This window comes from Lucilia sericata, unplaced genomic scaffold, assembly GCF_015586225.1.
Source record: "Lucilia sericata isolate MDLA Ls3-8-SP2 unplaced genomic scaffold, ASM1558622v1 Contig000194F_arrow, whole genome shotgun sequence".
Classification (NCBI taxonomy): Eukaryota; Metazoa; Arthropoda; class Insecta; order Diptera; family Calliphoridae; genus Lucilia; species Lucilia sericata.
In genome coordinates, this window is record NW_023994222.1 from 44,960 (window position 1) to 72,875 (window position 27,916).

The window sequence follows — 27,916 nt, forward strand, 5'->3', positions numbered from 1 at the left end:
CTAGAATAGAACGCGCTTGCGGTAAATAAAGGAACAAATTGAACTAGAAGTATAAACAAAATGCAAGAGAGCTGCTGCTTGTTGTTGCTGTTGTTGGTATGAAAAATTGTGCAAAAGAAAAAGAAACAACAAGAAAACGCCAAGCAGCCAACAACAACAAAAAACAAACAAAAAATTTAAGTAAACGTTGTGAAAATGAAGAAGATTTTTTGTTAAACATTTTAACAATAGTGCGACGCGAAAAAGGAGCGAACGACTCGAAAGACCGCGTGTGTAATTAAATAATATACTGGTAATACATAAAGAAAGAAACTATATTAAGAGAAAAATCAATAATTTTATAGTGATTTGTTTTAAAATTTGAGTTAAAAAAGGAAATTTTACAAAATAAAACCTTAAATTTAAAAAATAAAAGAAATTTTAAGTTTATATAAGAGAAAACATTAGAAAAGTGACAAAATTATCAGAAAAACACAAAAGTCAAACATTTTATAATTATTAACAAAATTAAAAGACAAAAGGGTAAGTTAAAACCAAGGCAAAAATCTTTTACAAATTAAAAAGTTTTTTTATACAAATCTTTTTAATTGTAAGCTTTGTTAGGCTATCCATTACTTAATATTTTCCTGTTTAATAAACCATTTTTAGCATCCATTTTTAGTAATGACCCCCCATTTAAGTAGGAAAATAAAACTCAAACAAAAAGATACTTCTTTTTTTGTCTCCTGCCTTGATGTTGTTATTGTCTTGCTTCTTTTTCAGTTGGTTTTTGTTGTTAGATTTTGCATATCTTTTTCTGTGCTCTTCATTAACAGCAAGCAATTTATTAAAATAGTAGTAGTTCTCACAAATACATTGAAAAAAAAACAACAAATACTCCTTTTGTTTTTATTAGAGTTTTTGTTTTGTTTGTTTTTTGCTGCTTCTTCGTTTTGTTTTTCTTTTTTTTTTGCGCGATGTTATGTTCCAGTAATTTCATAGCGTTTCAGCGAATAATGGCAATGGCAGAGAGGGAGAGTGAGTACCAAACATTGAGTTGAAATGAGCGAATGAGTGGCAATGTTATAAATCAGGCTGCCACATTGTTAAAAATTACTAATTACTTTAGTGTTAAAGAAAATTCCTCTAAAACACAGCCCAACTCCCAGAATTTAAAAAAAATTTACTCATTAACCTAAACTTAACAAACTTAAAGCTAAAATTTGTTATTTTTTATGAAATTTGAAAGTAATTTAAGTAAAATTCTATCAGTAATTAATCCTTTTTGTTAAAATTTCTTTCATATATGTTGATTTTTTCTCCTATAGTAACTGTCAAGTCCTTTTCCCCAATTTTTATCTTGTTTATTTCGTTTATGTGGCATCTCTTTTATATTTTTTTGGCAAGTGTGTTATTTTTTTCTATAATATTATTTCCCCGCTCTTTATGTTTAACTTGAAGTATGTTTTTTTTTTTGTTATTTACAAATGTTTCTTTTTTTTTTTTGTTATATTTTAACGATTTTCAATTAAACAAAGAAATAAAATTTACTACTACACACACACATAAACAAACTAAAATTATAAAGGACGCGCGCAGTACCACAAAAAAAAAACGTAAGGAAAAAATCTAATTATTATAATTTATGGGTATGGGTGTGTTTAAAAATAAATAACTACATATTTATTACAAAAATAAGAAAATTTCATAAAAAAAACTTTCTAACAAATCTAAAATATACAAAAATGTTAAGAAACTTCAAGTAAAGAAATAGGTATTTTAATTTTTAAAATTTTTCTAAACTTAACCTCAAAGTTAATTTTTGATTTTTTTGTTTTTTATATGAAATTTTTGTGGTAGTTAATAGTTATTAAACTACGAGTGCTATTGTCAATAAATATTTCCTAAAAATATTAATTTTTAAGCAACTTTTTCAACCTAACCTCAAAGTTTGATATTATAATTTTGAATTAAATTTGAAAATAAAAATACCATGATGCCCTCCCTAAAGTTACAAACATTTGACAGTTTTTATTTTCTTTAAATTTAAAGTATTAAACTAATTTTAAATTGATTAAATTGATTTTTTAACAAAACTCAAGTTAAGTTTTTGAAATTTAAAGTATAAATTCAAAATTCGAATGGCTTTATGTTTCTCACCTTAAAAGACCTAACTTACAGTTTTAAATTTTATGAAATATAAATTATTAGGCAATTTTTTTAAAACATAACCTCAAATTTAATTAAAAATTTAACATTTCGCCTTAAAACAGTTTTCATTTTAATAAAATGTTAATGTTTAAGGATTTTTTTCGACCTAACCTTAAAGTTGAAATTTGCTATTAAAGATTAAAATGAAAAATTAAAATTGCTTTGGGTACTACATTTTATTAGCAAATTTTGTCAGTTTTAATTTTTAGTTAATTCCTATAAATAGACATTTTTTCGAAATTATTTTTATAATTTTTTAAAATTTAACATATTATTAAAAAAATTATTGTTTTTTTAATTTATCTTCTTAAATCTTAAAAATACATTCATTTTGAAGCAATTTTTGTTATGATTTATCTGTTTTAGTCAAATATGCAAAAAAAAATCTTAACATTACGTTATTTTTGCCATGATATGAAGAAGAAAAGCATCCCCACGAACTTTATTTTAATGAAACAAAGAAATTTGTCCATAATTTCTTTGTGTCCATATTTTATTCTCAAACCCTCATCAACAACAAACTGCATTAATTACTTTAATATAGAAAAAATCCCCCAACTTTCGCTCTTTGTGGAAAAAAAGTATCTGCATTATATTAAATACCCCACCCAACTAATTAATTTCTAATTAAAGTTTAAAAACTTTGAAGAGCCAAATAAATGTACTAAAAATTTTGCAACAAAAAAATATCTTGAAAATTGTATATGACAATAAAAATTTGTTTTAAACCTCCACTCTCCTGGGCAAGTTGTATATGTATAAATACCATATACCAGCAGTAATATTAGCACAGAAAAAAATATATATTTTAAGCGAAAAAAAAAAATTGTTCTTTATTTCTTACGTTTTCTTGCTTATTTCCTGTCTACATGCGGTCGCACAAGTAGACTTTAGAATTTTTTTTCGCAATATATATAATTAGTTTACAATTGGCGATACAGACGACAAAACGATTTAATAAATTTTAGTGTTAAAGTAAAAAGTTAAACCTTTTAAGGGATTTATAAAAAAGTATATAATATTTCCACAACTTTTTTTCTTTAACATTTTATTAAAGTGGAGTATTATTGAGTAAAAAAATCTTAAATAATAAAATTCTTAAAATAATTTAGCTTTTTGTATTGTTTATATTAAATCTAAAATCATGTCCTGTAGTTTAACGTTTGTCGCTGGCGTTCGTAATTGTAATCAAAGGTTAGCTATTCTCTATTAATACACTACTTTGCTGGTTCAATTCCATTTTGTATACCACACTTTCCGGATACACTCTCAGTTAATAGTAGTGTAAATTGCAGTGTTACCCTAGTCTTGAACTGGTCAATGTTTATGTTGAGAATTGTTTAAAATATGATACAATTTTCTGACAAAAAGTTACACAGAATCTGATCAACTTTTCTAGTAAAAATTTGCTCAGAATCTGCTCAAGTTTTCTAAAAATAAGTTACTCAGATTGTGATCATCTTCTCTAACAAAATGTTGTTTAGAATTTTAAAGTTATTGAGAATATTTTCAATTTCTTCTTAAAAGCGACGAAGATTTCTAACATAAAGTTGCTCAGAATCCGATTAACTTCTGCAGCAAAATGTTACTTGAAATCTGATCAACATTTCTAACAAAAAGGTGCGAAGAATCTGATGAAGTTGTTTAACAAAAAGCTGTTAAAATTTGATAATGTTTTCTAATAAAATCTGTTTAATTTTTCTAATCAAAATTTGCTCAGATTGTGATCAATTTTTCTAATAGAAATTTGCTCAGATGGTGATCGATTTTTCTAATAGAAATTGGCTCAAATGGTGATAAACTTTTCTAACAAAAAGTTGCTCAGAATTTGATCAACTTTTCTAACTAAAAGTTGCTTAGAAATTTACCAACTTTTCAAAAAACATACATTTGTTTCTTGTTTAATAAGTTTCTTCTTTGAATCGACGTTTTCCAACATAAAGTTGCTCAGAATCTAAATAAAAACGTTACTGAGAAATTTTTCTAAACACAAACTTGCGCTTAGTTTATTTCCTTTTATATTCCTATATTTTTAACCTTATGGTAACACTGTTAAGAATCTTGTTTTGTTTTTTTTTTGCCTTGTTTGTTTATTTTCTTGCTCTTCTTGCTAGCTGCTCTCGCTCTCTGTTATTATTTTTGTTGTTGTATTTTATATATTTTGCTATTGTGCAGAAAAAAAAAGAAAAACAACAAGGAATATTATAATAAATGTTTAATTTTTTCACGTTGTTGTTGTATAAAAACACAAGCAAGCTCCTTTTTTTGTTTGTTAAATTTTTATGTTTTTATTTTATTTAACCTCTCACTCACTCCTGTGTTCTGTCATTTTAAGCATCTCTCCTTCTTATTCGTTGATACTTTTTTTTTTAAAGGCTCTTAAAATGTTTATACCAAACAGCAACAACATTTTATGTTGTTGTTGTTCTTAATGTTTTTTTTTTTTATTATATTTTCCTGAGGATTTCTTGTTTTTTTGTTATTAACTTTTTTTTTAGTTTTTGTTTTTAGTTTATTTATATGTTTGTGCCTAAGTGTGTGTGTGTATGTTTGAGCAAAATCCGTGTGTAGGTTATGTTAAATGTATAAGTGTAAATTTTTAGTTTTTTTTTTTGCTGCTTCTCCTTGTTTTTGTTTGTTTTTTTTTTTATAATAATTCTTTTTTTATATTGTATATTAAGTACAGTGTTCAAAAATTGTTCTTTTAAGCTATTTTTCTGCAGTATTTTTATGTGGTATATTTTGTTGTTGTTGTTATTATTCTTTTTATTATTATTTTATTTTTTGTTGTTGCTGCTGCTGCGACTGCTGTAAATTTTCAATATTACCTTTTAGTATTTGTCTTTGTGTCTTCCTGGCGTCATTTGTTTAAAATACAAGACGGAGTATAATAATTATTGTTAATAAAATAAAGTAGAGTGTGTCTAAAAAGTATATTTATTATAGATTTTCTTTACTATTCCTTTTTTCTGAAGTTGTTCTATAATAAACTTGTGTATGTGTAAGATTAATTTGGTTTTATTACAAAATTTTACTATTTATACGAATAATGAATCATTTTTATAACAAAACTCATTAATGATCCTTAGGGGTTTAATATTTATCAAGGTTTTTTATGTAACTAATAGAAAATTTTCTTGAAAATTAAACGTTTAATTCAAAACAAATGCAAATAAGTTTCTTTGTTCTTAAAAGACTTCAAAACTATTTTAAAAAACCTTACAAAAATAAAACCTAACTAAAAATTTTAAAACTTTAGCATAATTTTAATTAAAATAGGCACATAAAACCCACTTCTTTCATAAAATATAATATTTTTCTTGTTTCCGTTGCTAAGATTTTCAAATTCCCTCCAAACTTTAAAAAAAATATATTATTTCTAAATTAATAGACACTTTTAAACTAAACTTTTCCCTTATACCTAGGTACCTATAGCTTTTAACTTCACTTAATATTTTATTAACAATTCCTTGAGAAATCAAAAAAAAAAAAAAAAAATCAAACTAACCTCAAATTTAATTTCTGAAATTTAGCTTTAAATTTAAAATTTTTAAACATTGTCCACTCCTTTTTATGAAAAATTTAAACTACAGTTTTAATTTTTAAAAAATTCGTATGTTTAAGCCAAATTTTCAACATAACCTCAAATTTATTTTTGTTTATTTTAATTAGAATTGAAACATTAGAACTTCACTTAAATCTAAACAATTTTGATACAATTTGACAGTTGTAAATACTTGGCGTATTTAATTATTTTTATAATTTTAGAAAAACTAACCTCAAAATTTAGAGAATTTTTAAGCAAATTTTTATTTAATTTTATTACTTGTTAATCAAGCAACAGCTTACAGCTTTAATTTTTAAAAAAATCTTAATATTTAACAAAATTTTTCAACCTAACCTCAAAGTTAGTTTTTTTATTATAAGGTTTATGTAAAAAATGAAAACTGTTTTATATTGCTTATAAGTTTTGCAACCCTTGACAGTTTTAATTCCTCTTTTATTGGTTTTATTAACGAAATTTTTCAACATAACCTTTAAAATAATTTCTTAATTTAAAAATTTAGTTTGAAAATTTTAGTTTTTATAAATTTTAAGGGTTTTATATTGATACTTCTGTTTTTTCTTTCATTTTAGGTAATTTAATATAAACTCTTTCAAACTTTGTTAAAAAACTTCCGTTTGCTGGACTGAATTAAGCAAATATTAGCAACAACAACAAAAACGAGAAAAAACGAAACAACAAATCTTCCAAAACTAGTCTTCTATTTTAAAACGATATAAACTTTTAATTTCTTTACGAATAACAAGGAAAACTCCAGCACATTGTGGTCGCGAGCAAAATGACACCTTCACATCGCCAGGAGTTTTGTGTACGCTGGAACAGTCATTTGGGCAGTATAGGAGCAGCATTTCCCCAGCTTTTAGCCGGTCAACGTTTTGTAGATGTCACATTAGCTTGTGAAGGACATCAGGTGCATTGTCATCGTTTAGTTTTGGCTGCCTGTTCTTCCTATTTTGAAAGTATTTTGGCGGAAAATCCCTGTAAACATCCTGTCATTATTTTACCCTCAGAAATTAAGTTATGGGAGATACAGGCCTTGGTGGATTTTATGTATAAAGGTGAGGTAAATGTTACCCAGGCAGGTTTGCCGCAACTGCTAAGATGTGCCGAACAGTTGCGCATCAGAGGATTGTATGGTTCGGATGCTGCTCTAAATCTTAATCAGCTGAAAGCCATGAGTGGCAAGGTTAATGTGGCAAGTTCTAATAACAATAATAATAACAACAATATGGCCTCCAATACAACGGCGGATAGTAATGAAGATGAGGAGGATACAGCCACTAATTCTACAACAACTACAACCGCCACAGCCGCCAGTACTATACAGACAAATGCAGCACAACAGCAACAACAACAACTGCAACAGCAGCAACAACAGCAAATTGTTATTAAAAAGGAACCCACCAGCACACCATCACACTCTTCAAATCACTCAACACTTTCACAAAATCTACAAGTTTTAAATCCTGCTAATCTTAAAACCATAATGAGAAATCCTTTGGCTTTGGCGGCCGTGGCTGCTTCTACATTTGCCCCTAATGACTCTGGCGATGAATCCACTTCAAATGCCTATGAACACTATGAAAATAGTCAAAATGCCAATACAGCCACGTCAGCACCACCCACCGGCCACTTAATGCCTCATCATATGGATTCCACTGTCGAAGAAGATCATAACTACGTGGCCCATGATGAGGATGATAGTTTTGGTGGTGCCATGGCTGATTCAGAACATGATTCCACCGCCAATAACTCTATGCTACAATCTATGGATAATAACTGCTCCCTTAGGCGCATACGCCGTTCGGAAGAGTCTTTAGAACAGGCGGCCAAATGTGTGTCCAAAGGTCAGACCTTCCAAACGGTTAGTAATATGTTTAATATACCCGTTTCCACAATACGTTTCTATATGGCACGCAAAGGCATTTTACCCAAACGTAAACGTGGCCGGGGTGCTTCCAATACCGGAGGTGCTATGTCTGGTTTAAATATGTCTGGAGCAGCAGCCGCCGCCAATGCAGCCGCTGTTATGTCTCAAGCTTTGGCTCAAATTAAACGTGCCGATAGTCCTAGTGCAGCGCAATTTGGTGAGGCTCCTTATCATTTAATGGGCTATAAAATGGAACCTGGTACCGCGCATTTGGTTTAAGGAAATATTAAGGAGAAAAGGGGTCTCTCCTCTCTTATAGGCCGCTAAAACTAAAGTTGTGAGTTTTTAAAACTAAAACATAATAATTATTTACTAATGTAGTTACAAGAACAAGCCAATACTTATTAATTATATTTAATTATGATTTTTTTTTTTCAATTTTCATAAAATTTATGAAACAAAAAAAGTTAATTTATAAAGCTTAGATAAGCTTAAACATAAGACTTAAAAAAGTTTTATTTGATACAGAAGAATTATTTAAGAAAAATGCTCCTAAGACTCAAGCTATCTCCAAAGTCTTAAGGCGGGAGTGATCATTTGCGACTGCATACAGTCAACGAATTAATATTTTTTCAAAAAGGATCTTTGCTAAAGCTTTTAAAGCTCTTTTTCAGAACCTTAAGTAAAGAGTTTCTCTGAACCTGAACTTTTCTAAAAAGTTTTCTAGTAAAAAGTTGCTCTGAATGTGGAAGTTGCTCAAAATAAGAACAACTCTTCTAGTAAAAAGTTGCTCAGAGTGTAAACAACTTTTCTGGTAAAATATTGCTCAGAGTCTGGTCATCATTTGTAGCAAGAAAGTTGCCTATAATCTAAAGAACTTTTCATGTAAAAAGTTGCTTGGAGTCTAAACAACTTTTTTAGTAAAAAAATGCTCGGAATCTGAACAACTTTTCTAGTAAAAAGTTGCTCAAAATCTGAACAACTTTTGTAGTATATAGTTGCTCAGGGTCCAAACAACTTTTCTAGTAAAAGTGTGAATCACTTTTCATGTAAAAAGTTGCTTAAAATCTGAACATCTTTTCTAGTAAGAAGTTGCTGAGATTTTGAACAACTTTTCTAGCAAAAAGTTGCTCAGAGCTGGAAAAACTTTTCTAATTAAAAGTTTCTCAGAATCCGGTAAACTTTTCCTAAGAAAAGTGATTTCAAAAATCGAATCAAAGCTTTATCAAACTTTTCTTTTTCGCAATGTATGATCCTTATTAACTTTAGAAAGCTTTTCTTTTAACAAAATCGATAAGTATTAATATAAAAATAATTTATAAAATATTTGTATTTCCTTTTTTTTAGACATTAAACGAACTTTACATTAAAAACAGAACACAAATATTCAAGAAAAAACGAAAAAAAAAAATATCTTTAATAAAAAACAAACAGAATCTATAACAAATTATAAGCTTTTAGCTTTTTTTTATATTATTAAGCAAAAGAAAAGCTACAAAATTGTAAGAATGTATAAATAATAAAAGCTCTCTAACAGATGTATTATAAATATTTAGTAATTAAGAAGAAAGAAAAAAATTGCCACAAAAATAAGTTACTCTCTAACTCTCTTAATACGATAAGCTCATTATTTTTACTCAAACTTTTTGTAAATTAAACTCCTTCTAAGCTTTTCTTTAATATAATTATATATTTTACTAGGCTTAACATTAAGCTTTTTTTTAATTTAATTTTTATTTTATTTAATTTCTTTTTTAATTTAATTTTTTAATTTAATTTTTATATACATATTTATTATTATTAAGCCAGTCAGTATATTTAGTATTTAAATACACATTTTATACAAATGAACACTTAATTAAATATCTAATAATATAATTTTAAGCGTTAGAATTGGTGAAAATTTGTTTAAGAAAAGAGCTTTTTTTAAAAGCTTTAAAGGTATTAAACTACTTTTAAAATTTTCTTTAAGAAAATATTGAAAAAGTAGTGAAAAATAAGAGATGAATGTAAAAGGGAAGAGAATTTTCTTTAAAAATAAGTAGACAATAGACTAGACTATATAATAGACTAAAGGCTAGACTATGTACACAACTATAGACTAGACTATACACTAGACTAAAGGCTACACTATGGACTAGACTAAAGGCTGCACTATGGACTAGACTATAGACTACACTATGGACTAGACTATAGACTACACTATGGACTAGACTATAGACTAGACTATAGACTAGAATATAGACTAGACTATAGACTAGACTATAGACTAGACTAGACTAGACTATAGACTAGACTATAGACTAGACTATAGACTAGACTAGACTAGACTATAGACTAGACTATAGACTAGACTATAGACTAGACTATAGACTAGACTATAGACTAGACTATAGACTAGACTATAGACTAGACTATAGACTAGACTATAGACTAGACTATAGACTAGACTATAGACTAGACTATAGACTAGACTATAGACTAGACTATAGACTAGACTATAGACTAGACTATAGACTAGACTATAGACTAGACTATAGACTAGACTATAGACTAGACTATAGACTAGACTATAGACTAGACTATAGACTAGACTATAGACTAGACTATAGACTAGACTATAGACTAGACTATAGACTAGACTATAGACTAGACTATAGACTAGACTATAGACTAGACTATAGACTAGACTATAGACTAGACTATAGACTAGACTATAGACTAGACTATAGACTAGACTATAGACTAGACTATAGACTAGACTATAGACTAGACTATAGACTAGACTATAGACTAGACTATAGACTAGACTATAGACTAGACTATAGACTAGACTATAGACTAGACTATAGACTAGACTATAGACTAGACTATAGACTAGACTATAGACTAGACTATAGACTAGACTATAGACTAGACTATAGACTAGACTATAGACTAGACTACAGACTAGACTATAGACTAGATTAAACTATAGACTAGACTATAGACTAGACTAAAGACTAGACTATAGACTAGAATATGGACTAGACTATAGACTAGAATATGGACTAGACTATAGACTAGACTATATACTAGACTATAGATTACACTATAGACTAGACTATAGAGTAGACTATAGACTAGACTATAGACTAGACTAAAGACTAGACTATAGACTAGACTATAGCCTAGACTATAAACTAGACTATACTATAGACTAGACTAGACTTTACTATAGACTAGACTATAGATTACACTATAGACTAGGCTATAGACTAGACTATAGACTAAACTAAACTGTAGACTAGACTAAACTGTTGACTAGACTAAACTATAGACTAGACTATGAACTAGGCTATAGACTAGGCTATAGACTAGGCTATAGACTAGACTATAGACTAGACTATAGACTAGACTATAGACTAGACTATAAACTTGGCTATAGACTAGGCTATAGACTAGACTATAGACTAGACTATGGACTAGACTATAGACTAGACTATAGACCAGACTATAGACTAGACTATAGACCAGACTATAGACTAGACTATAGACTAGACTATAGACTAGACTATAGACTAGACTATAGACTAGACTATAAACTAGACTATAGACTAGACTATAGACTAGGCTATAAACTAGACTATAGACTAGACTATAGACTAGACTATACTATACTATAGACTAGACTATAGACTAGACTAGACTATAGACTAGACTATAGACTAGACTATAGACTAGACTATAGACTAGACTATAGACTAGACTAGACTATAGACTAGACTATAGACTAGACTATAGACTAGACTAGACTAGACTATAGACTAGACTATAGACTAGACTAGACTATAGACTAGACTATAGACTAGACTATAGACTAGACTATAGACTAGACTATAGATTACACTATAGACTAGGCTATAGACTAGACTATAGACTAGACTATAGACTAGACTATACTATAGACTAGACTATAGACTAGACTATAGACTAGACTATAGACTATACTATAGACTAGACTATAGACTATACTATAGACTAGACTATAGACTAGACTATAGACTATACTATAGACTAGACTATAGACTAGACTATAGACTATACTATAGACTAGACTATAGACTAGACTATAGACAAGACTATATATTAGACAATAGACTAGACTATAGACTGCTCTGTAAACTAGACTTCAGACTAGAAAACCGTCTAGTCTATAGAATAGACTACAGAGTAGTCTATAGACTAGTCTATAGACCAGACCAGAGACTAGTCTACGGACTAGACTACAGACTAGTCTATAGACTAGACTACTGACTAGTCTATAGACTAGAATACTGACTGGTCTACAGACTAGAATACTGACTGGTCTACAGACTAGTCTATATACTAGACTGCTGACTAGTCTATATACTAGACTGCTGACTAGTCTATATACTAGACTGCTGATTAGTCTATAGACTAGACTACTGACTAGTCTATAGACTAGACTACTGACTAGTCCATAGACTAGACTTCTGACTAGTCTATAGACTAGACTTCTGACTAGTCTATAGACTAGACTACCGACTAGTCTATAGAATATAGACTACAGACTTGTCTATAGAATGGACTACAGACTAGCCTATTGACTAGATTACATACTCGACTACAGGCTAGTCTGCAGACTAGACTACAGAATATTCTATATACTCGACTACAAACTAGTCTGTATGCTCGAATAGACCCTAGTCTATATACTCGACTACAGACTTGTCTATTTACTCTACTATAGACTAGTCTATATACTCGACTACAGACTAGACCAGACTAAACTATAGAATAGACTTTAAAATAGATGTAACACAAACTTTGGGACTGTAATTTTATAAAGAAAATATGTAACCAAATGTTTTGGCCTGTCGATTTTTTAAAGAAAATACTTTTCACAGTGGGACTTTTTAGCGTCTTTTCAATGAATTCTTTTCTAAACAAAATTTTCCTCACTTTTTTTCGCTTAAAATCCTTATTAAATGCTTCAGTTTTCATAGGTTTCCTATTTAACACACTTACTTACACTCTAAATCATTATGATGAGGTGAAGCTTAAGTCATTAATTAATTAACTTTATTAATAAAACATAAAAAAATACAACAAAAATATACAAAAAAAAAATGCTGCTTCGTAATATATTTATTTAAAATAAGATTTGTTTTTTTATTTAAAAAAAAAAAGACAAAACAGAAAAAAAAAACTATATTTTTTACAAAAAAATAACATGAAAAAAACAATCAATAATTTTTAAGTAAAATTAAAAATTAAATTAAAAATAAACATAAATATTATTTCTGAAACAAAAACTGTACAAATAAACAATGCAAAAAGGAAAAATTATATATATATTTTTTTTAAATTTTTAAATTATTTCAATTTTTATAAAATTTGTTTTATTTAACAAAAAACAACTTTTTGTTGCAACAATTTTTACCAATTCTGCATTTATTAATTATTAATTTATTTAACATTTTTTTAAATTTAAACTATAAAACAAAACTTAATTTATTTTTATTTTAATTTAAAACTTAACAAAGTTATTACTTTGTTTTATTTTTAATTTTATTACTAATTTATTATTATTTTTTTTAAATTCAAGTACAATTTGTGTTACACAAATCTAAAAACTCCTTCTCAACCTACTCACCCTTCTCCCCCTCTAAACCAAACAAACAACTCTTCTCTTAATATTTATATTATTTTTACTATTTTTTTTAACGAAAAGACTTGTATTGCCATTTAGTTTATAAGTTTTATAAATAAGTTAATTTTTTTAATTTTTTATAATTTTATAAGATTTTTTTTTATACAAAACAAACTCACAAAAAAGAAAATAACTTCATTACAGCCTTAAGTAAATAATAGAAAAACTCTCTTAAAACATAACAAATAAAAATAAACAACAAATCATTAACAAATATTAAAAAAAAAGAATTATATACCTCGTAACAAGAAAAAAAGAAAGAAATAATTATATAAAACATTTAAAAAAGCCATTTATTATAAAGAAAATACACAAATTTAAATAAAAAACTGTTAAAATAACTGTTGAAAAGAGCAATTAAAATAAAATTTGTTAATATGACTGCAAAAATAAGTTAAACAAAAGACAAATTTAAAAAAGAAAGGAAACAAATTACTGAAGTTTTAATAATTTAAAAAGAAATTTAAAAAAATTCAAAATATTCTTTATAAATCAGTTCTATTTCAGTTATAGTTCTGTTCCAGTTCTGTTCTAGTTCTGTTCTAGTTCTGTTCCAGTTCTGTTCTAGTTCTGCTCTAGTTCTGTTCCAGTTCTGTTCTAGTTCTAGTTCTGCTCTAGTTCTGTTCTAGTTCTGTTCTAGTTCAGTTCTATTTCAGTTCTAGTTTAGTTCTAGTACAGTTCTAGTTCTAGTTCAGTCCTAGTTCAGTTCTAGGTCAGTTCAAGGTCAGTTCAAGGTCAGTTCTAGTTCAGTTCAAGGTCAGTTCTAGTTCAGTTCATGGTCAGTTCAGCTCTATTCTAGTTCTGTTCTAGTTCTGTTCTAGTTCAGTTCTAGTTCAGTTCTAGTTCAGTTCTAGTTCAGTTCTAGTTCTGTTCTAGTTCTGTTCTAGTTCTGCTCTAGTTCTGCTCTAGTTCTGTTCTAATTCAGTTCTAGTTCAGTTCTAGTTCAGTTCTAGTTCAGTTCTAGTTCAGTTCTAGTTCAGTTCTAGTTCAGTTCTAATTCAGTTCTAGTTCAGTTCTAGTTCAGTTCTAGTTTGGTTCTAGTTCAGTTCTAGTTCAGTTGTAGTTCAGTTCTAGTTTAGTTCTAGTTCAGTTCTAATTCAGTTCTAGTTCAGTTCAAGGTCAGTTCTATTTCTGTTCTAGTTCAGTTCTAGTTCTGTTCTAGTTCTGTTCTAGTTCTGTTCTAGTTCTGTTCTAGTTCTGCTCTAGTTCTGTTCTAGTTCTGTTCTAATTCAGTTCTAGTTCAGTTCTAGTTCAGTTCTAGTTCAGTTCTAGTTCAGTTCTAGTACAGTTCTAGTTCAGTTCTAGTTTAGTTCTAGTTCAGTTCTAGTTCAGTTCTAGTTCAGTTCTAGTTTAGTTCTAGTTCAGTTCTGTTTCAGTTCTAGTTCAGTTCTATTTCAGTTCTAGTTCAGTTCTAGTTCAGTTCTAGTACAGTTCTAGTTCAGTTCTAGTTTAGTTCTAGTTCAGTTCTAATTCAGTTCAGTTCTAGTTCAGTTCAAGGTCAGTTCTATTTCTGTTCTAGTTGAGTTCTAGTTCAGTTCTAGTTCAGTTCTAGTTCAGTTCTAGTTCAGTTCTAGTTCAGTTCTAGTTCAGTTCTAGTTCAGTTCTAGTTCAGTTCTAGTTCATTCTAGTTCAGTTCTAGTTCAGTTCTAGTTCTGTTCTAGTTCAGTTTTAGTTCAGTTCTAGTTCAGTTCTAGTTCGGTTCTAGTTCTGTTCTAGTTCAGTTCTAGTTCAGTTCTAATTCTGTTCTCGTTCAGTTCAAGGTCAGTTCTAGTTCAGTTATACATAGTTCTAGTTCAGTTCTATTTCTGCCCTAGTTTAGTTCTAGTTCAGTTCTAGTTCATTTCTAGTTCAGTTCTAGTTCAGTTCTAGTTCAGTTCTAGTTCAGTTCTAGTTCAGTTCTAGTTCAGTTCTAGTTCAGTTCTAGTTCAGTTCTAGTTCAGTTCTAGTTCAGTTCTAGTTCAAGTTCAGTTCTAGTTCAAGTTCAGTTCTAGTTCAGTTCTAGGACAGTTCAAGGTCAGTTCTAGTTCAGTTCAAGGTCAGTTCTAGTTCTGTTCTAGATCTGTTCTAGTTCTGTTCTAGTTCTGTTCTAGTTCTGTTCTAGTTCTGTTCTAGTTCTGTTCTAGTTCAGTTCTAGTTCAGTTATAGTTCAAGTTCAGTTCTAGTTCAAGTTCAGTTTTAGTTCAGTTCAAGGCCAGTTCTAGTTCAGTTCAAGGTCAGTTCTTGTTCTGTTCTAGATCTGTTCTAGTTCTGTTCTAGTTCAGTTCTAGTTTAGTTCTAGTTTAGTTCAGTTCTAGTTCAGTTCTAGTTCAGTTATAGTTCAGTTCTATTTCAGTTCTAGTTCAGTTCTAGTTTAGTTCTAGTTCAGTTCTAATTCAGTTCTAGTTCAGTTCTAATTCAGTACTAGTTCTAGTTCAGTTCAAGGTCAGTTCTATTTCTGTTCTAGTTGAGTTCTAGTTTAGTTCTAGTTCAGTTCTAGTTCGGTTCTAGTTCAGTTTTACTTCAGTTCTAGTTTAGTTCTAGGTCAGTTCTAATTCTGTTCTCGTTCAGTTCTAGTTCAGTTATACATAGTTCTGTTCTAGTTCAGTTCTATTTCTGCCCTAGTTCAGTTCAGTTCTAGTTCATTCTACCTCAGTAATAGTTCAGTACTAGTTCAGTTCTACTTTAGTTCTAACTCAGTTCTAGTTCAGTTCTAATTCAGTTCTAGTTCAGTTCTAGTTCAGTTCTTGTTCAGTCCTAGTTCAGTTATAGTTCTGTTCTAATTCAGTTATAGTTCATTTCTAGTTCAGTTCTGCTTCTGCCAAAGTTGTGTCCTAGTTCTGTTCTAGTTCATTTCCTGTACAGTTCTAGTTCTGTTCTGGTTCAGTTGTAATTCAGGTCCAGTTCAGTTTTAAATCAGTTCTAGTTCATTTCCAGTACAGGTTTAGTTCTGTTCTAGTTTAGTTCTAATTCTGTTCTAGTTCAGTTGCAATTCAGTTCAGTTTTAGATCAGTTCAGTTCTAATTATGTTCTAGATCTGTTCTAGTTCTGTTCTAGCTCTGTTCTAATTCTATTCTAGTTCAGTTCTGTTCCAGATCATTTCTAGTTCTGTATTAGTCCAGTTAACTTTTATCTTTTCCTTTCATATTAAGTTTTTTTTTTTTAATCTTTTTAAACTTATTTTCTCAAAATAACTTTGCTTTATTTAAAACATAACCTCAAAGCAGTTTAAAAACATCCGAACAAAACACCTTAGTTAATAATTAAAAAATAACATTTTGAAACGCGCAGCAAATTTAAAATTGTAAAAAATTAACTGAAACAGATAATTAAATATAAAAAACTTGTATTATATAAGAAAAATATAAATTAAAAAAAGTAAAAAAAAAAAAATATTTTCAATAAAAAAACGAGAACAACTATTAAGAGAACAAAATATAAACAAAGAAAAAGAGTTTGAAATTGGGGATAAAAACTAGAAAAGGTAATGAATGAACTTTCAAAGACACTACAAACTCAACTAGACAACAGACTAGTCCATTAACTACACCATAGAGTACTCTCTAGATTACACAACAGCTCATTTATTAATCTATTTCTTCTATTATTGATTTTCCTTAGTTTTTAACAACAATATTTATTAAAGTCTTAATAAACAAATACAATAAAATAGTAACATTTCATCTTAAGTAACTAATTAATAACACTACTACTTATATTTTCTATCCTCTACTTCATCCTCCGGCAAATAATCTTCAGCCTCAAATAGCTGCCGCTGACGTGTGCTCAATACCAAGTCGGCATAATCGCCTTGTTCTCCAGCATATTCATCATAAATATGATGATCGGATTCTCTAAACTTTTTACGTTCCGGAGTATTACGTCTCTCCTTACGTTTAGCTAGAAAAGCCTCAAATTTCTCAGAATTAGCAGCCGCCTTAGCTAATTTTTCATTTATTTTGTTTAATTGCTCAAAGGAGGTAGAGGGTATAGAGGAGGTAGTTGTATGATCCATCTCGGTAGATTGATTTTGTAAATGTTGATCCCAGGCCTGTGTAGATTTACGCATTTTTGTTAAAATCTTCAACATAATACCTTTATGGTCTAAACCCAAAACATCATGCCTCATTTCGGGTACATTTGCATCTATTTCTGGCAGTTTAAGTAAATTTTCTTGGTTTTCTTCTTTAATTTCCAAAATTTTGGGTTTATTTTCTAAGTTACCGGCACCATAAAACTCTTGCTTCATAGTTTCTGCCGCATGTTTATTTAAATAATCTATATCTTCTTTTCCCTCTTTTTCTTCCTCTTCCTCTGCACCAAAATCCATATTTTTCAACAAAGCCTCTACTTGATTCATATTTGTATATAACTTATCCTTAACAAACTTAATACGCGGCACTACACCCATTAGTCCCAGCTGTGAGAGTTCATGTCTCAACAAACCCGAGCAACGTTGTAATTCGTGCTCCAGCAAAGCATCTTTCCCTGGTTCGCCGGTAGACAACCAAAATACATTAACATAAGCAAAATCCTGGGAAATTTTCACTCTAGACACTTGCAATCCCTTGCCCAATATGGTGTCCGATATTTCCCCGGTGGCCATGAGATCTGTTACATGTTTCATAAACAATTTATTTAAAACAGTCATGCGGCGTGTGGCATTTTTGCCTCCTCCATTGGGTTTTTTGCCAAATTGTGATTGTTTAAACATAACACTATTACTGCCGGGTTGTGAAGATTCCGTGGAGGGAAACCAACGTTTTTTACTGCCACTAACACGATCTCCAAAAAGTTTACCCATTATTTTTCCTTGGCGAAAAATGGCAGTATTTTTGTTGTAGAGAACATGATTTTGCACATGAATTAATCTCGGTTGTTGTGGTGTTTGCGAGGCGGGAATTAAGAGTTTTATTATTGGTTTACTTTTTCCTTGATTTCGTAACATTTTTGTTTTAGTTTCTTTGTTTATAGTAAAATTTAGTTATTTAGTATATTTTATAATAAATAAAACCACAAATACTGTGGTGTGTGGTTTTCTATTCTTGTGTTGATTTGTTTGCGGGTGGGAGTGTGAGAGGGGGGTTTGTTTACCTTTACAGCTGTTTTGTTGCAGTAAAAAAGTGTTGTTAAGTGTTTGTTTTCACTAAAAGTGTTGTAAAGTGTTTGTTTTTTCGTTTTGTTTATGTTTTGACAATTGTTGTCCTTTTGTTCCATTAGTTAAACAAATTAAAGGTTATTTTAAAAAATCAACTAATTTGTGTTTAATTTCAATAATAATTACTTTTATTATTACATAGTTCAATAATAAAATACTATTCCTACTCAATTACATTGGCGGTATGTTAAAATTAGTTTTGGCTTTTCTTTTATTTTTAATAAAAAGTTTAACTACTTTGTGTATATGAATATGGATTTGTTTCCTAATGGCCGTTAGGTTTTCAAAAATAATTCAGCTATGTTTGCACTTTATTTCTGCCAAATTTTATAAAAAAATTGTTATAATTTTAGAAATTATTTATATTTATTTCAAAATTTTTTAACCTAAAAAAAATTAAATATTATTCTTTTAATTGCATTCCAATTAGAAGGGTTCTCTATTTAAAGGTTCTTTATCTTCGTTCCTAGTTGGGCGTTAAGCTAATATTCCTCTTTATCATTTAAAAAATATTTCTATTTATGTAAAACTCCCTAACCAATTGTGGGAAAATGCGCCAATAGTACCGCTCTACTGCCGATTATACTGTCTGTTAGTAGGAATTGCACATCAAATAACTCTTATTCTAGCATCTTCTTTTTTAATTTTTTTGATTTTCATAGGAGAGCTTTTCTTCGGGGAAATTATTCATAACGTCTGAAGACTTTTTCAAAAACAATACAATTTCTGCAGGTATTGCAACAAAAACAAACATTTTGTCAATAAAATACAAACAAATTTTTATTTTTTATTTAAATTTTTATTAAAATGTTTTCCAAAGTTTTAAAATTCTGTAAAAAATATTAAAAATTTATAAAATACAAATGATTCTTGAAACTTTTAGATGGCCCGGGCTGCATTTCTTGATTGCTTCTATAGGTTTCAAAGATTTTGCTTCATTTTGGCTGTAATTTGAAAATAAACAAAAATAAATTTATTAGTAATTTTGTATAATTTTTGAAAAGTTATTCTTTTGTAATGAAAATCAGTTAAAAAGTTAACATCAACGTTAGTACAGTCGAAAGATGGTAATGATTATGATCATCATTAAAAAGAATTTAAAATAAAGAAAATTTTGAATAAAACTTACCTTTTGTTTAAAGACAGCTTGTAGAATGTCAGCCAAATTCCTCCAGTAATCCAATTAATCATCCAAATTTACCCTAAAAAAAGCTGAAATTTCCCAATAAAAAACAAAACCTAACCTAGAAATGAACTAAATTTTGAAATTTCCAAAAAGATTTTTGAAAAAAATCTTTGATCTAAACAAAACTATTTAAAACTTATACAAATTTATAGAATTTTTTTCTTTAACGTGTAAAAACTTGCAATTTATTCTACAGTTTTATTTCACAGAAATAAAACTCTCATTTTTTTTTAAAATACAAAATTTTGTACAGGTTTAAAATTTAAACAATTATCTTAAATTCTTTGGCAAAAAGAAAATCGTCAAATTGTTTTAAACCGGCTGTAATGAAGGCTGGTTGGGTAAGGAATGAGCTGGGGTAGAAAACCAAGCTGTTTGGTTGAAGAGGCTAAAAGAGAAAAAAGAAAAATGTATATTAGACCAACAATTTACAAAAATGTAAGATTTTAAAAAATTTTATAAAAAAAATCAGTAAAACTTATATAGCATCAATGAATGTACAGTCGAAAGATGGTGTAAGTTTTGTTCATCATGAAAAATTACCCAAAAATCTAAGAAAATTTAGGAATAAAACTAAATTTACTAGATTTTTTCGGAAAATATCTTAATAAATCTTAATAAATGTTTACAAAAGATTTATAAACAAACTAAATTTTGATAAAATGTTTACATTTTTAAGCTTGAATAGATAACAAACCGGATTAAAGAAAGATTTGTTTACATTTCTGATCAAAACCAAAACAACAAACAAGTCGCCCCCCCATTTACCCCCCTTATTTATACTAACATGACTCACACACAAACAACACTCACCTTTTGACAAGCTTTTGCACGTTGCAGACCAAGTTGTGGTGGATGTTAATGGTGGCGATTTCAAGATGTTTAATCGAAAAGACCGAAACCCATATCGTCATCTTCAGATTCGGATTCTTCCTTCTTCTTTTCTTCTTTCTTGGCTTCTTCCTTCTTGCCAGCGGCTTCACCACCAGCGGCGGGAGCAGCAGCAGCGGCAGCAGCACCACCGACGGGCATGGAAGACAATTTGTCGCGACCGGAGGCGATCAATTCTTCGATGGACTTGCCAGTCAATTCGCTGACAACTTTGGTCAAACGTTCGCTGTCAGCTTCAATACCAACAGAGCTGAGGATCTTTTCGATATCAGCATTTTTGGGGGCTTCCAAACCGCCGAGAACAGCCAACATGTATGCAGCCACGTAACGCATTCTACAAGAAAAACCATATCAACAGAAAAATTAATAAATTTCACAAAATTAACAACAATTTTGTCTATAAATCACAATTTTTCTCTTTTCTTTTTCACATGCTGCTTTTTTAAGCTTTATTTATCTTTAACATCTTTTCATAAAAACACTTTTATTTCTTTTAATATTCTTTAAAACACTTTCAATTATTATTTTAATCTTATTTCTCTATTTTTTTAATAAAATTTACATACTTTAAGCCTTAGTTTTGACACGAAACGCGTACAGCACAAGAAAAAACACAACTTTCGTTTAAAAAATTTAGAACGAAAAGAAAGCTGTCAGCTAGTTGACATTTGTAGGTAACTTCCGCTTTCTGACATATACTTTAATATTGAACAGTAATTGTTTACAACGAAGTTGGCTGCAGTTGTTAAATGGTAAGGCCGTGAGATAAAACAGTGTTTCTTTAAGGTAATAATGTGTTTTTTTAATAAAATTTTATATTTTTATGTAAATTTTGTTAAAGAAATTGTTGAAAAATTATGGTAAAATAAAAAAAATTCAATTTGTTCAATACTATTTTTAAATAATCATGTTTTAAGTTGATTTTTTAAAATTATCATTAAAAATTCTACTTTTTAACAAAAAATCGATTCCAATTCTATTTACAAAAAATTTGGAATAATACAATATCATTTTTTTAATATTCTTTTGGTATTCGCCCGTTGTATTAAATATTATTTTGCATTTACTTAAAATATATTATATATTTTTTTAGTTTTTTTGCAAATAGTGAAAGTAAAAAAGTTGTCTTATTTTACCATTCGACCAGATGAATTACATTTTTATAGTATTTAGCTAGCTATGTAAATAAAAGTAATTTTATAAATTTTCTGAAGAAATAATAATTTTTAATAAAAAAATCTGTCTATATGTAACTGAATGTAGCTGAATAAGATTTTTAAGACAATTTAACAAAGAATAGTTGTTTGAATGATTAATTTCACCAATTAGGTAGCTGAAAAGCCATAATTTTTAGATTTTTTTTATTATTGCAGTATATTTTTTAAGTTATTTTATACAAGTTGCAAAATTAACTTTTATACAGTTATTTTATAAATATTTTCCTAAGATTATTATTGTTTTTTTACTTAAACTTTAAATTTATCTAGCTATTCAGCTTGCTGAATTAGATTTTTAAAACGTATTTTTGCTTAGTTTCAGCAAATTCAGCTAGCTTAATAACAACTTTTTCTCTTTTTACTACATTTTTAACTCTTTTTATATTAATTGAAATATTCAGCTAGTTGAATAAACCGTTTCTTTATAATATATCAAGAAGTATTGAGTGTTAAAATAAAAATAAAACAATTTTCAAAGAAAAATTTATTTTTTTCACTTTTTATAACAAAAATATAAATAAATATTTTTAAATACTTATTTCATAAAAATTTGCTGAATATTAAAAAATAGCTGTATTTGGTACTTTTTTCTAGAAAAAGTACCTATTTGTAATATTATTTGGAATTTCATTGTTTTCCTTATTCGTTTTATTTTCTACTCAATAGAAGCTTACGCCGTTTTAAAGACAACTAGCCGCCGCCACATTTTTATATCTAGCTCTTTAAAAACTGTTTAATTTTAAATTATTATCATACAATTTCGAAATAGCAATTATTTTTCATAAAATTCTATGTAATTTGTTTAATTTTATTAAATTTTTCCATCTAAAATTTAAATTTTTATGCTACATCATTTTATTTAGCCGGTTGAGTTTTTTTTTGTAAAGACGGCGCTGTCACTTAACAAGTGTAACGCCGTTACTGAAAACTTTACTTGGCTTTGTTATGTGCTGTAGGCTCAGTCAAAAATTGATTTTTACGCTGCTTGCTTCCTTGGGAAGAAAAAAATCTTAAACGGAGTTTTTCTTTTTAAGAAAAATGTTATAAAACTCTTAGAAAATTGTTGCAAAATACAATAAAGTTTTAGTTTACATTCCAAAGAAGTTGATAGTTAAATAAAAAGAAAAGTATAGAGTGTACATAATTATAAAATTGTAATTTATTTAATAAGAAAAAAGTGACCTTAAAAAATTTGCAAAAAAAAGAAGTGCAAAAAAAGAAAATGACGTTTAAATAATAATTAAAACTATTAGAAATTAAAAGAATTGTTTAAATTGTGAAGAAATTGTTTAAATTTAAAGTTTTTTATTTGAATTTGTTAAATTTTGCAGTTAATTTCGTTAATTTTTATTAATTAACAAGATTTTATAAGTTTTCATGGCATTTTTTTTATATGTGAAAAAGAACATCTCTGTTTTTTCTTGCTGTTTTTTAGAAACAACCCTGTTTTTAACACTTGTTTTTGAGTGTATTTTCTTGTCTCACTCTCTCTGTCTGGCAAATGCATTGTATGTGGCTAATGATGAGTCGTCGCCGTTATGAATGACTCACATTAAATAAATTTATGTTGATTTATAGAAAAAGATAAACTATTAAATAATTTATTAAAAATTAATTAATATTATTAGCTAATTTGGGGTGTAAATAATGAAAATAAACCAATAATTTGTTAAAACAGAGATTTGTGTTCCATTTTTTCTGTGTGTGTTTTTTCGGTTTGAGTAATTTTGACAATTGTCATTATTTTCTATCTGACATTCTTTTGTTTTTCTTTTTACGTCTGTCTGACTTTTTTCGGAAATTCTTATTGGAAGTGGAGTAAAATACAAAGCAGACCAGAGAAGAGGCCAAGAAAAACCCTCATAAAGCAAAAAACGTAGTAAAATTGAATGTTAATCAAAAGCAAAGAGAATAAATGAAAAAAATCGAAATTTTAGTCGTGTAACGATTCGTAAACCTGATAGATACCAAAGATTTAAAACTCAGTGAAAAAAATTGTAAAAAATCCAAATTTATGTAAAAAAAGAAGTGTTAATTTAAACAATTTATTAATTAAACGTCTTTTTATTGTAGTAACAAATACCTAAAGTAAAAAAGAAATAAAAATTTATAAAAAAAAGTGTAGAAAAACATAAAATAAAAAAACCTACGAATTACCAAGTGAAGTTAGAACAAAAATTTCTGACACCTTTTTAAGGTGTTGGAAATTTTCTTGTTGGCTTTTTTTTTACAAAAAAAAAAAGAAAAAATTAAAAGAAAACCTAGTCTTTTGATTGCTTCAATAACATCCTCAACATGGAGAATTTAATTCCTATTGTTAATAAGCTGCAGGATGCCTTCACCCAACTGGGCGTGCACATGCAGCTAGATCTGCCCCAGATAGCGGTGGTAGGTGGTCAATCGGCCGGTAAAAGTTCCGTCTTGGAAAACTTTGTGGGCAAGTAAGTATTGTCTTATGAAATCAGGATATTATTGCTGTTTTATATAAACGATTTTTTTTCTTTCTTTCTTGAAATAATCAATGTTATCGTTGAGGGTTTTTCTCTTAGACTCCGCCCCCAGTTTTTCCTTACGTTAACATGTCGTATCTAGTTATTTTTCGGGTAGTTGTTGTTTTTTTCTAAGCCAATGCCAAATACAACAATCAAATGTGATATTGTTTGGTGAAAAATCAATGGCAATTTTCCTGCTGAAAATTCTTGCTGCTGCTCTCTCTACTTGACATTTTCTTTCATTGATTCTTCTTCTTGTTCTTTTTGTAATGCTCTCATTTTTTTCAGTATAGTTTTGTTGCTTTTGTACTTGTCCTTTAAGCAAAGTTAACGTTTTTTTTTTAACAAACACTATGGGTGTTTCCATAACAAATTGTAGGGTTGATTAATAAATTTTTAGCTTTTTAATAAAAATTAGAAAATTTTCTAAATAAATTGCTTAAAAATATTAAAATTGTATAAATAATTAATTTATAGTCACGATTTTAAAAAGTCTTTTAGGTCTTTGTTAATATTTTTCAATCCGTAAATTCTTCTATGTATGTAAGGACTTCTGGGTTTAAAATCGTTATTTGGCTATGTCTGGAGGTCTTTAACTTTATTCAATATATTGAAACCATTTATAACAAAGCAATACTTGAATTATTAAACGTCATCTTTAAGAAAGATCATAAATTACTTTTTTGTTGCTTTTTTCTTTGCTATTTCTTTTTGTAGTTTGTTTATTGATTTTGGCAATACATTAATATTTTTTTATACATTTAGGACAAAGTATATAAAACTGGTTTATAGAAGAAGATACAAAACATAAGAATCATTCAATATTTTTGGAATAATTAAATGTTTTGTTTTACATAATAACATTTTTGTTCATTTTTGTCATTTTATATAATATTTGCACAAAGTTTCGCCCAACAAATACATTTTTTATAAATAGAATATAGAACTGATTTAGAACAGAACTAGAACAACATAGATAAGATGTAGAACAGAATTAAATACGAACTAGAACAGAACTACAGCAGATCTAGAACAGAACTAGAACAGAACTAGAACAGGACTAGAACAGAACTAGAACAGAACTAGAACAGAACTAGAACAGAACTAGAACAGAACTAGAACAGAAATAGAACAGAACTAGAACAGAACTAGAACAGAACTAGAACAGAACTAGAACAGAACTAGAACAGAACTAGAACAGAACTAGAGCAGAACTAGAACAGAACTAGACAGAACTAGAACAGAACTAGAACAGAACTAGAACAGAACTAGAACAGAACTAGAACAGAACTAGAACAGAACTAGAACAGAACTAGAACAGAACTAGAACAGAACTAGAACAGGACTAGAACAGAACTAGAACAGAACTAGAACAGAACTAGAACAGAACTAGAACAGAACTAGAACAGAACTAGAACAGAACTAGAACAGAACTAGAACAGAACTAGAACAGAACTAGAACAGAACTAGAACAGAACTAGAACAGAACTAGAACAGAACTAGAACACAACTAGAACACAACTAGAACACAACTAGAACACAACTAGAACAGAACAAGAACACAATTAGAACAAAACTAGAACAGAACTAGAACAGAACTAGAACAGTACTAGAACAGAACTAGAACAGAACTAGAACAGAACTAGAACAGAACTAGAACAGAACTAGAACAGAACTAGAACAGATCTAGAACAGATCTAGAACAGAACTATAACAGAACTATAACAGAACTACAACAGAACTAGATCCGAACTAGAACAGAACTACATAGAAGAGAAGAGATGTCCAGTTATCGATAACTATTCTATCGAGAAGTCAAGTCATCGATAATTTTTCTTTACAGAAGCCAAGTTATCGATAACTTTTCTATAGAAAAGTCATGTTATCGACAATTTTTCTATAGAGAAGTCATGTTATCGATAACTTTTTATATAGAACAGTCATGTTATCGACAACTTTTCTATAGAGAAGTCAAGTTATCGACAAGATTTCTATAGAGATGTCAAGTTATCGACAACTTTTCTATGAGAGGTCATGTTATCGGCAATTTTTCTATAGAGAAGTCAAGTTATCGATTACTATTCTATATAGTCAAGTTATCGATAACTTGTCTATAGAGAAGTCAAGTTATCAATAACTTTTGTATAGAGAAGTCAAGTTATCGATAACATTTCTATAGAAAAGTCAAGTCAACGACAACTTTTCTATAGAGAAGTCAAGTTATCGATTACTTTTCCATAGAGAAGTCAAGCTATCAAAAACTTTTCTAAAGAGAAATCAAGTTATCAATAACTTCTCTATAGAGAAGTCAAGTTATCAATAACTTTTCTATACAGAAGCCAAGTTATCGATAACTTTTCTATACAGAAGTCATGATATCAACAAATTTTTATAGACAAGTCTGTAAAAATATAGAAATTTCTTTTTTCTTATTAAGGAAACCCCCATACATAAATTATTTATATCTTTAAATTCGTTATCTCATTCATATTTTGCTCTTTTATTATATTCTCCTCTTAATACATATTTCCATTCTTTATTGTTCTTGTTGTATAGTTATTTATATTTGACAGTAGTAAAGTGTGGTTTCTGTTGTTGTCGTTTTGTTTTTTTTTTTTTATCAAACAGTTGAATAAGAAGAAAAAATTCCAATATTTTCCAAGTATACCTAATTTTTTTAAAATAGTATTGGATTTTTTAAGTTCTTTAGTTGTTGCATTTCCATACTTCTTCATTTGAATTGTTTGTTTTTAAGCAAATTTGTTTAAAAATTTAATAAAATGTTAATTTTTTTGGTAAATGTTAATTGGCTTTGTTTATTAGTACCTTTCTATAAACTTATTTCCTCCATTTACTCCTTTTCATCTTGGTCTACTATATTTTTTTGCTTTGTTCCAACTTCATTCATGATTTCTTATTTTCTTAATAGGAGAGCAGAGTATTTCTACTATTTTTCTTAAGCTCTTTTTTTCTAAATTTATCTCTCTTATCACAAACTGTTTTTTTTTTTGGTTTGTAATATCCGCTTTTTGCTGTCTGTAAATGTAAGATTTTTTTGCTATTATTGTTGTAAAATCTGTGATAATATTTACAAATATTTATACACACTTGTAATTGAAAGAGAGGATAAAGAAAATTTACTCTTATTGAATAAAAAGGGGGAGTAAATTGTATATTTTACTATAGACACTTGTTTCTTTGTGTCGTATTGTTGTTGTTTGTGCATTTTTTGTATTGTTGTTTTTATAAGTGGTTGTAATCAAGTAGGGTTGCAGAATAAGGGATAATAAAATGGTACTTTTTCTTAAAACAAATGTTAGTTTTAGAGAAGAAATTAGTTCTAGTTCTGTTCCAGTGCTTTACTTCCCTATAGAAATGTTGTCGATAACTTGGCTTCTCTAAAGAAAACTTATCGATAACTTTACTTTTATAGTTCTAGTTCTGTTCTAGTTCTGTTCTAGTTCTGTTCTAGTTCTGTTCTAGTTCTGTTCTAGTTCTGTTCTAGTTCTGTTCTAGTTCTGTTCTAGTTCTGTTCTAGTTCTGTTCTAGTTCTGTTCTAGTTCTGTTCTAGTTTCTAGTTCTGTTCTAGTTCTGTTCTAGTTCTGTTCTAGTTCTGTTCTAGTTCTGTTCTAGTTCTGTTCTAGTTCTGTTCTAG

At 28.6% G+C, this 27,916-nt stretch overlaps 4 protein-coding genes and 1 non-coding gene across 20 annotated transcripts in view; 2 read left to right on the plus strand and 3 right to left on the minus strand.

Moving 5' to 3' along the window:
• Positions 1-95: 95 nt before the first annotated feature.
• On the plus strand, positions 96-9,247 carry LOC119601866 (protein abrupt). 4 transcript variants are annotated; one of them, XM_037953089.1, is made up of 3 exons: positions 96-522; positions 6,328-7,962; positions 8,973-9,247. In XM_037953089.1, the coding sequence occupies exon 2, from the start codon at positions 6,534-6,536 to the stop codon at positions 7,902-7,904; it is 1,371 nt and encodes a 456-aa protein (XP_037809017.1). In that variant the 5' UTR covers positions 96-522; positions 6,328-6,533; the 3' UTR covers positions 7,905-7,962; positions 8,973-9,247. The 4 variants fall into 4 exon arrangements, with proteins under 4 accessions (XP_037809017.1, XP_037809021.1, XP_037809019.1 ...); XM_037953093.1 differs by lacking the exon at positions 96-522 and adding an exon at positions 1,577-1,595; XM_037953091.1 differs by lacking the exon at positions 96-522 and adding an exon at positions 5,024-5,185.
• A 7,691-nt stretch (positions 9,248-16,938) lies between these two features.
• On the minus strand, positions 16,939-18,381 carry LOC119601868. Its single transcript, XM_037953095.1, has one exon. It carries the CDS (start codon positions 18,263-18,265, stop codon positions 17,027-17,029), a length of 1,239 nt encoding a protein of 412 aa, XP_037809023.1. The 5' UTR covers positions 18,266-18,381; the 3' UTR covers positions 16,939-17,026.
• Positions 18,382-19,815: 1,434 nt separating this feature from the next.
• Positions 19,816-21,258, minus strand: LOC119601867 (60S acidic ribosomal protein P2). The gene is made up of 3 exons (XM_037953094.1): positions 21,119-21,258; positions 20,475-20,886; positions 19,816-20,049 (listed from the first exon to the last, which is right to left on the minus strand). Exon 2 carries the CDS (start codon positions 20,883-20,885, stop codon positions 20,544-20,546), a length of 342 nt encoding a protein of 113 aa, XP_037809022.1. The 5' UTR covers position 20,886; positions 21,119-21,258; the 3' UTR covers positions 19,816-20,049; positions 20,475-20,543.
• On the minus strand, positions 20,122-20,199 carry LOC119601873. Its single transcript, XR_005231271.1, has one exon. It is a non-coding gene; the product is annotated as a small nucleolar RNA Me28S-Am982 (small nucleolar RNA).
• A 1,457-nt stretch (positions 21,259-22,715) lies between the features above and the next one.
• The window catches only part of LOC119601857 (dynamin), a 43,700-nt gene continuing 38,499 nt past the window's right edge, over positions 22,716-27,916 (plus strand). For 9 of the 13 annotated variants that reach the window (XM_037953062.1, XM_037953067.1, XM_037953063.1 and 6 more), the window contains exon 1: positions 23,707-24,210. In XM_037953062.1, coding sequence (XP_037808990.1) covers positions 24,065-24,210 — 146 coding nt within the window. In that variant the 5' untranslated portion in view covers positions 23,707-24,064. Of the gene's footprint in view, positions 22,924-23,706; positions 24,211-27,916 lie in introns of those variants that run through there. The other 4 variants (XM_037953059.1, XM_037953057.1, XM_037953058.1 and 1 more) reach the window with 4 other exon arrangements.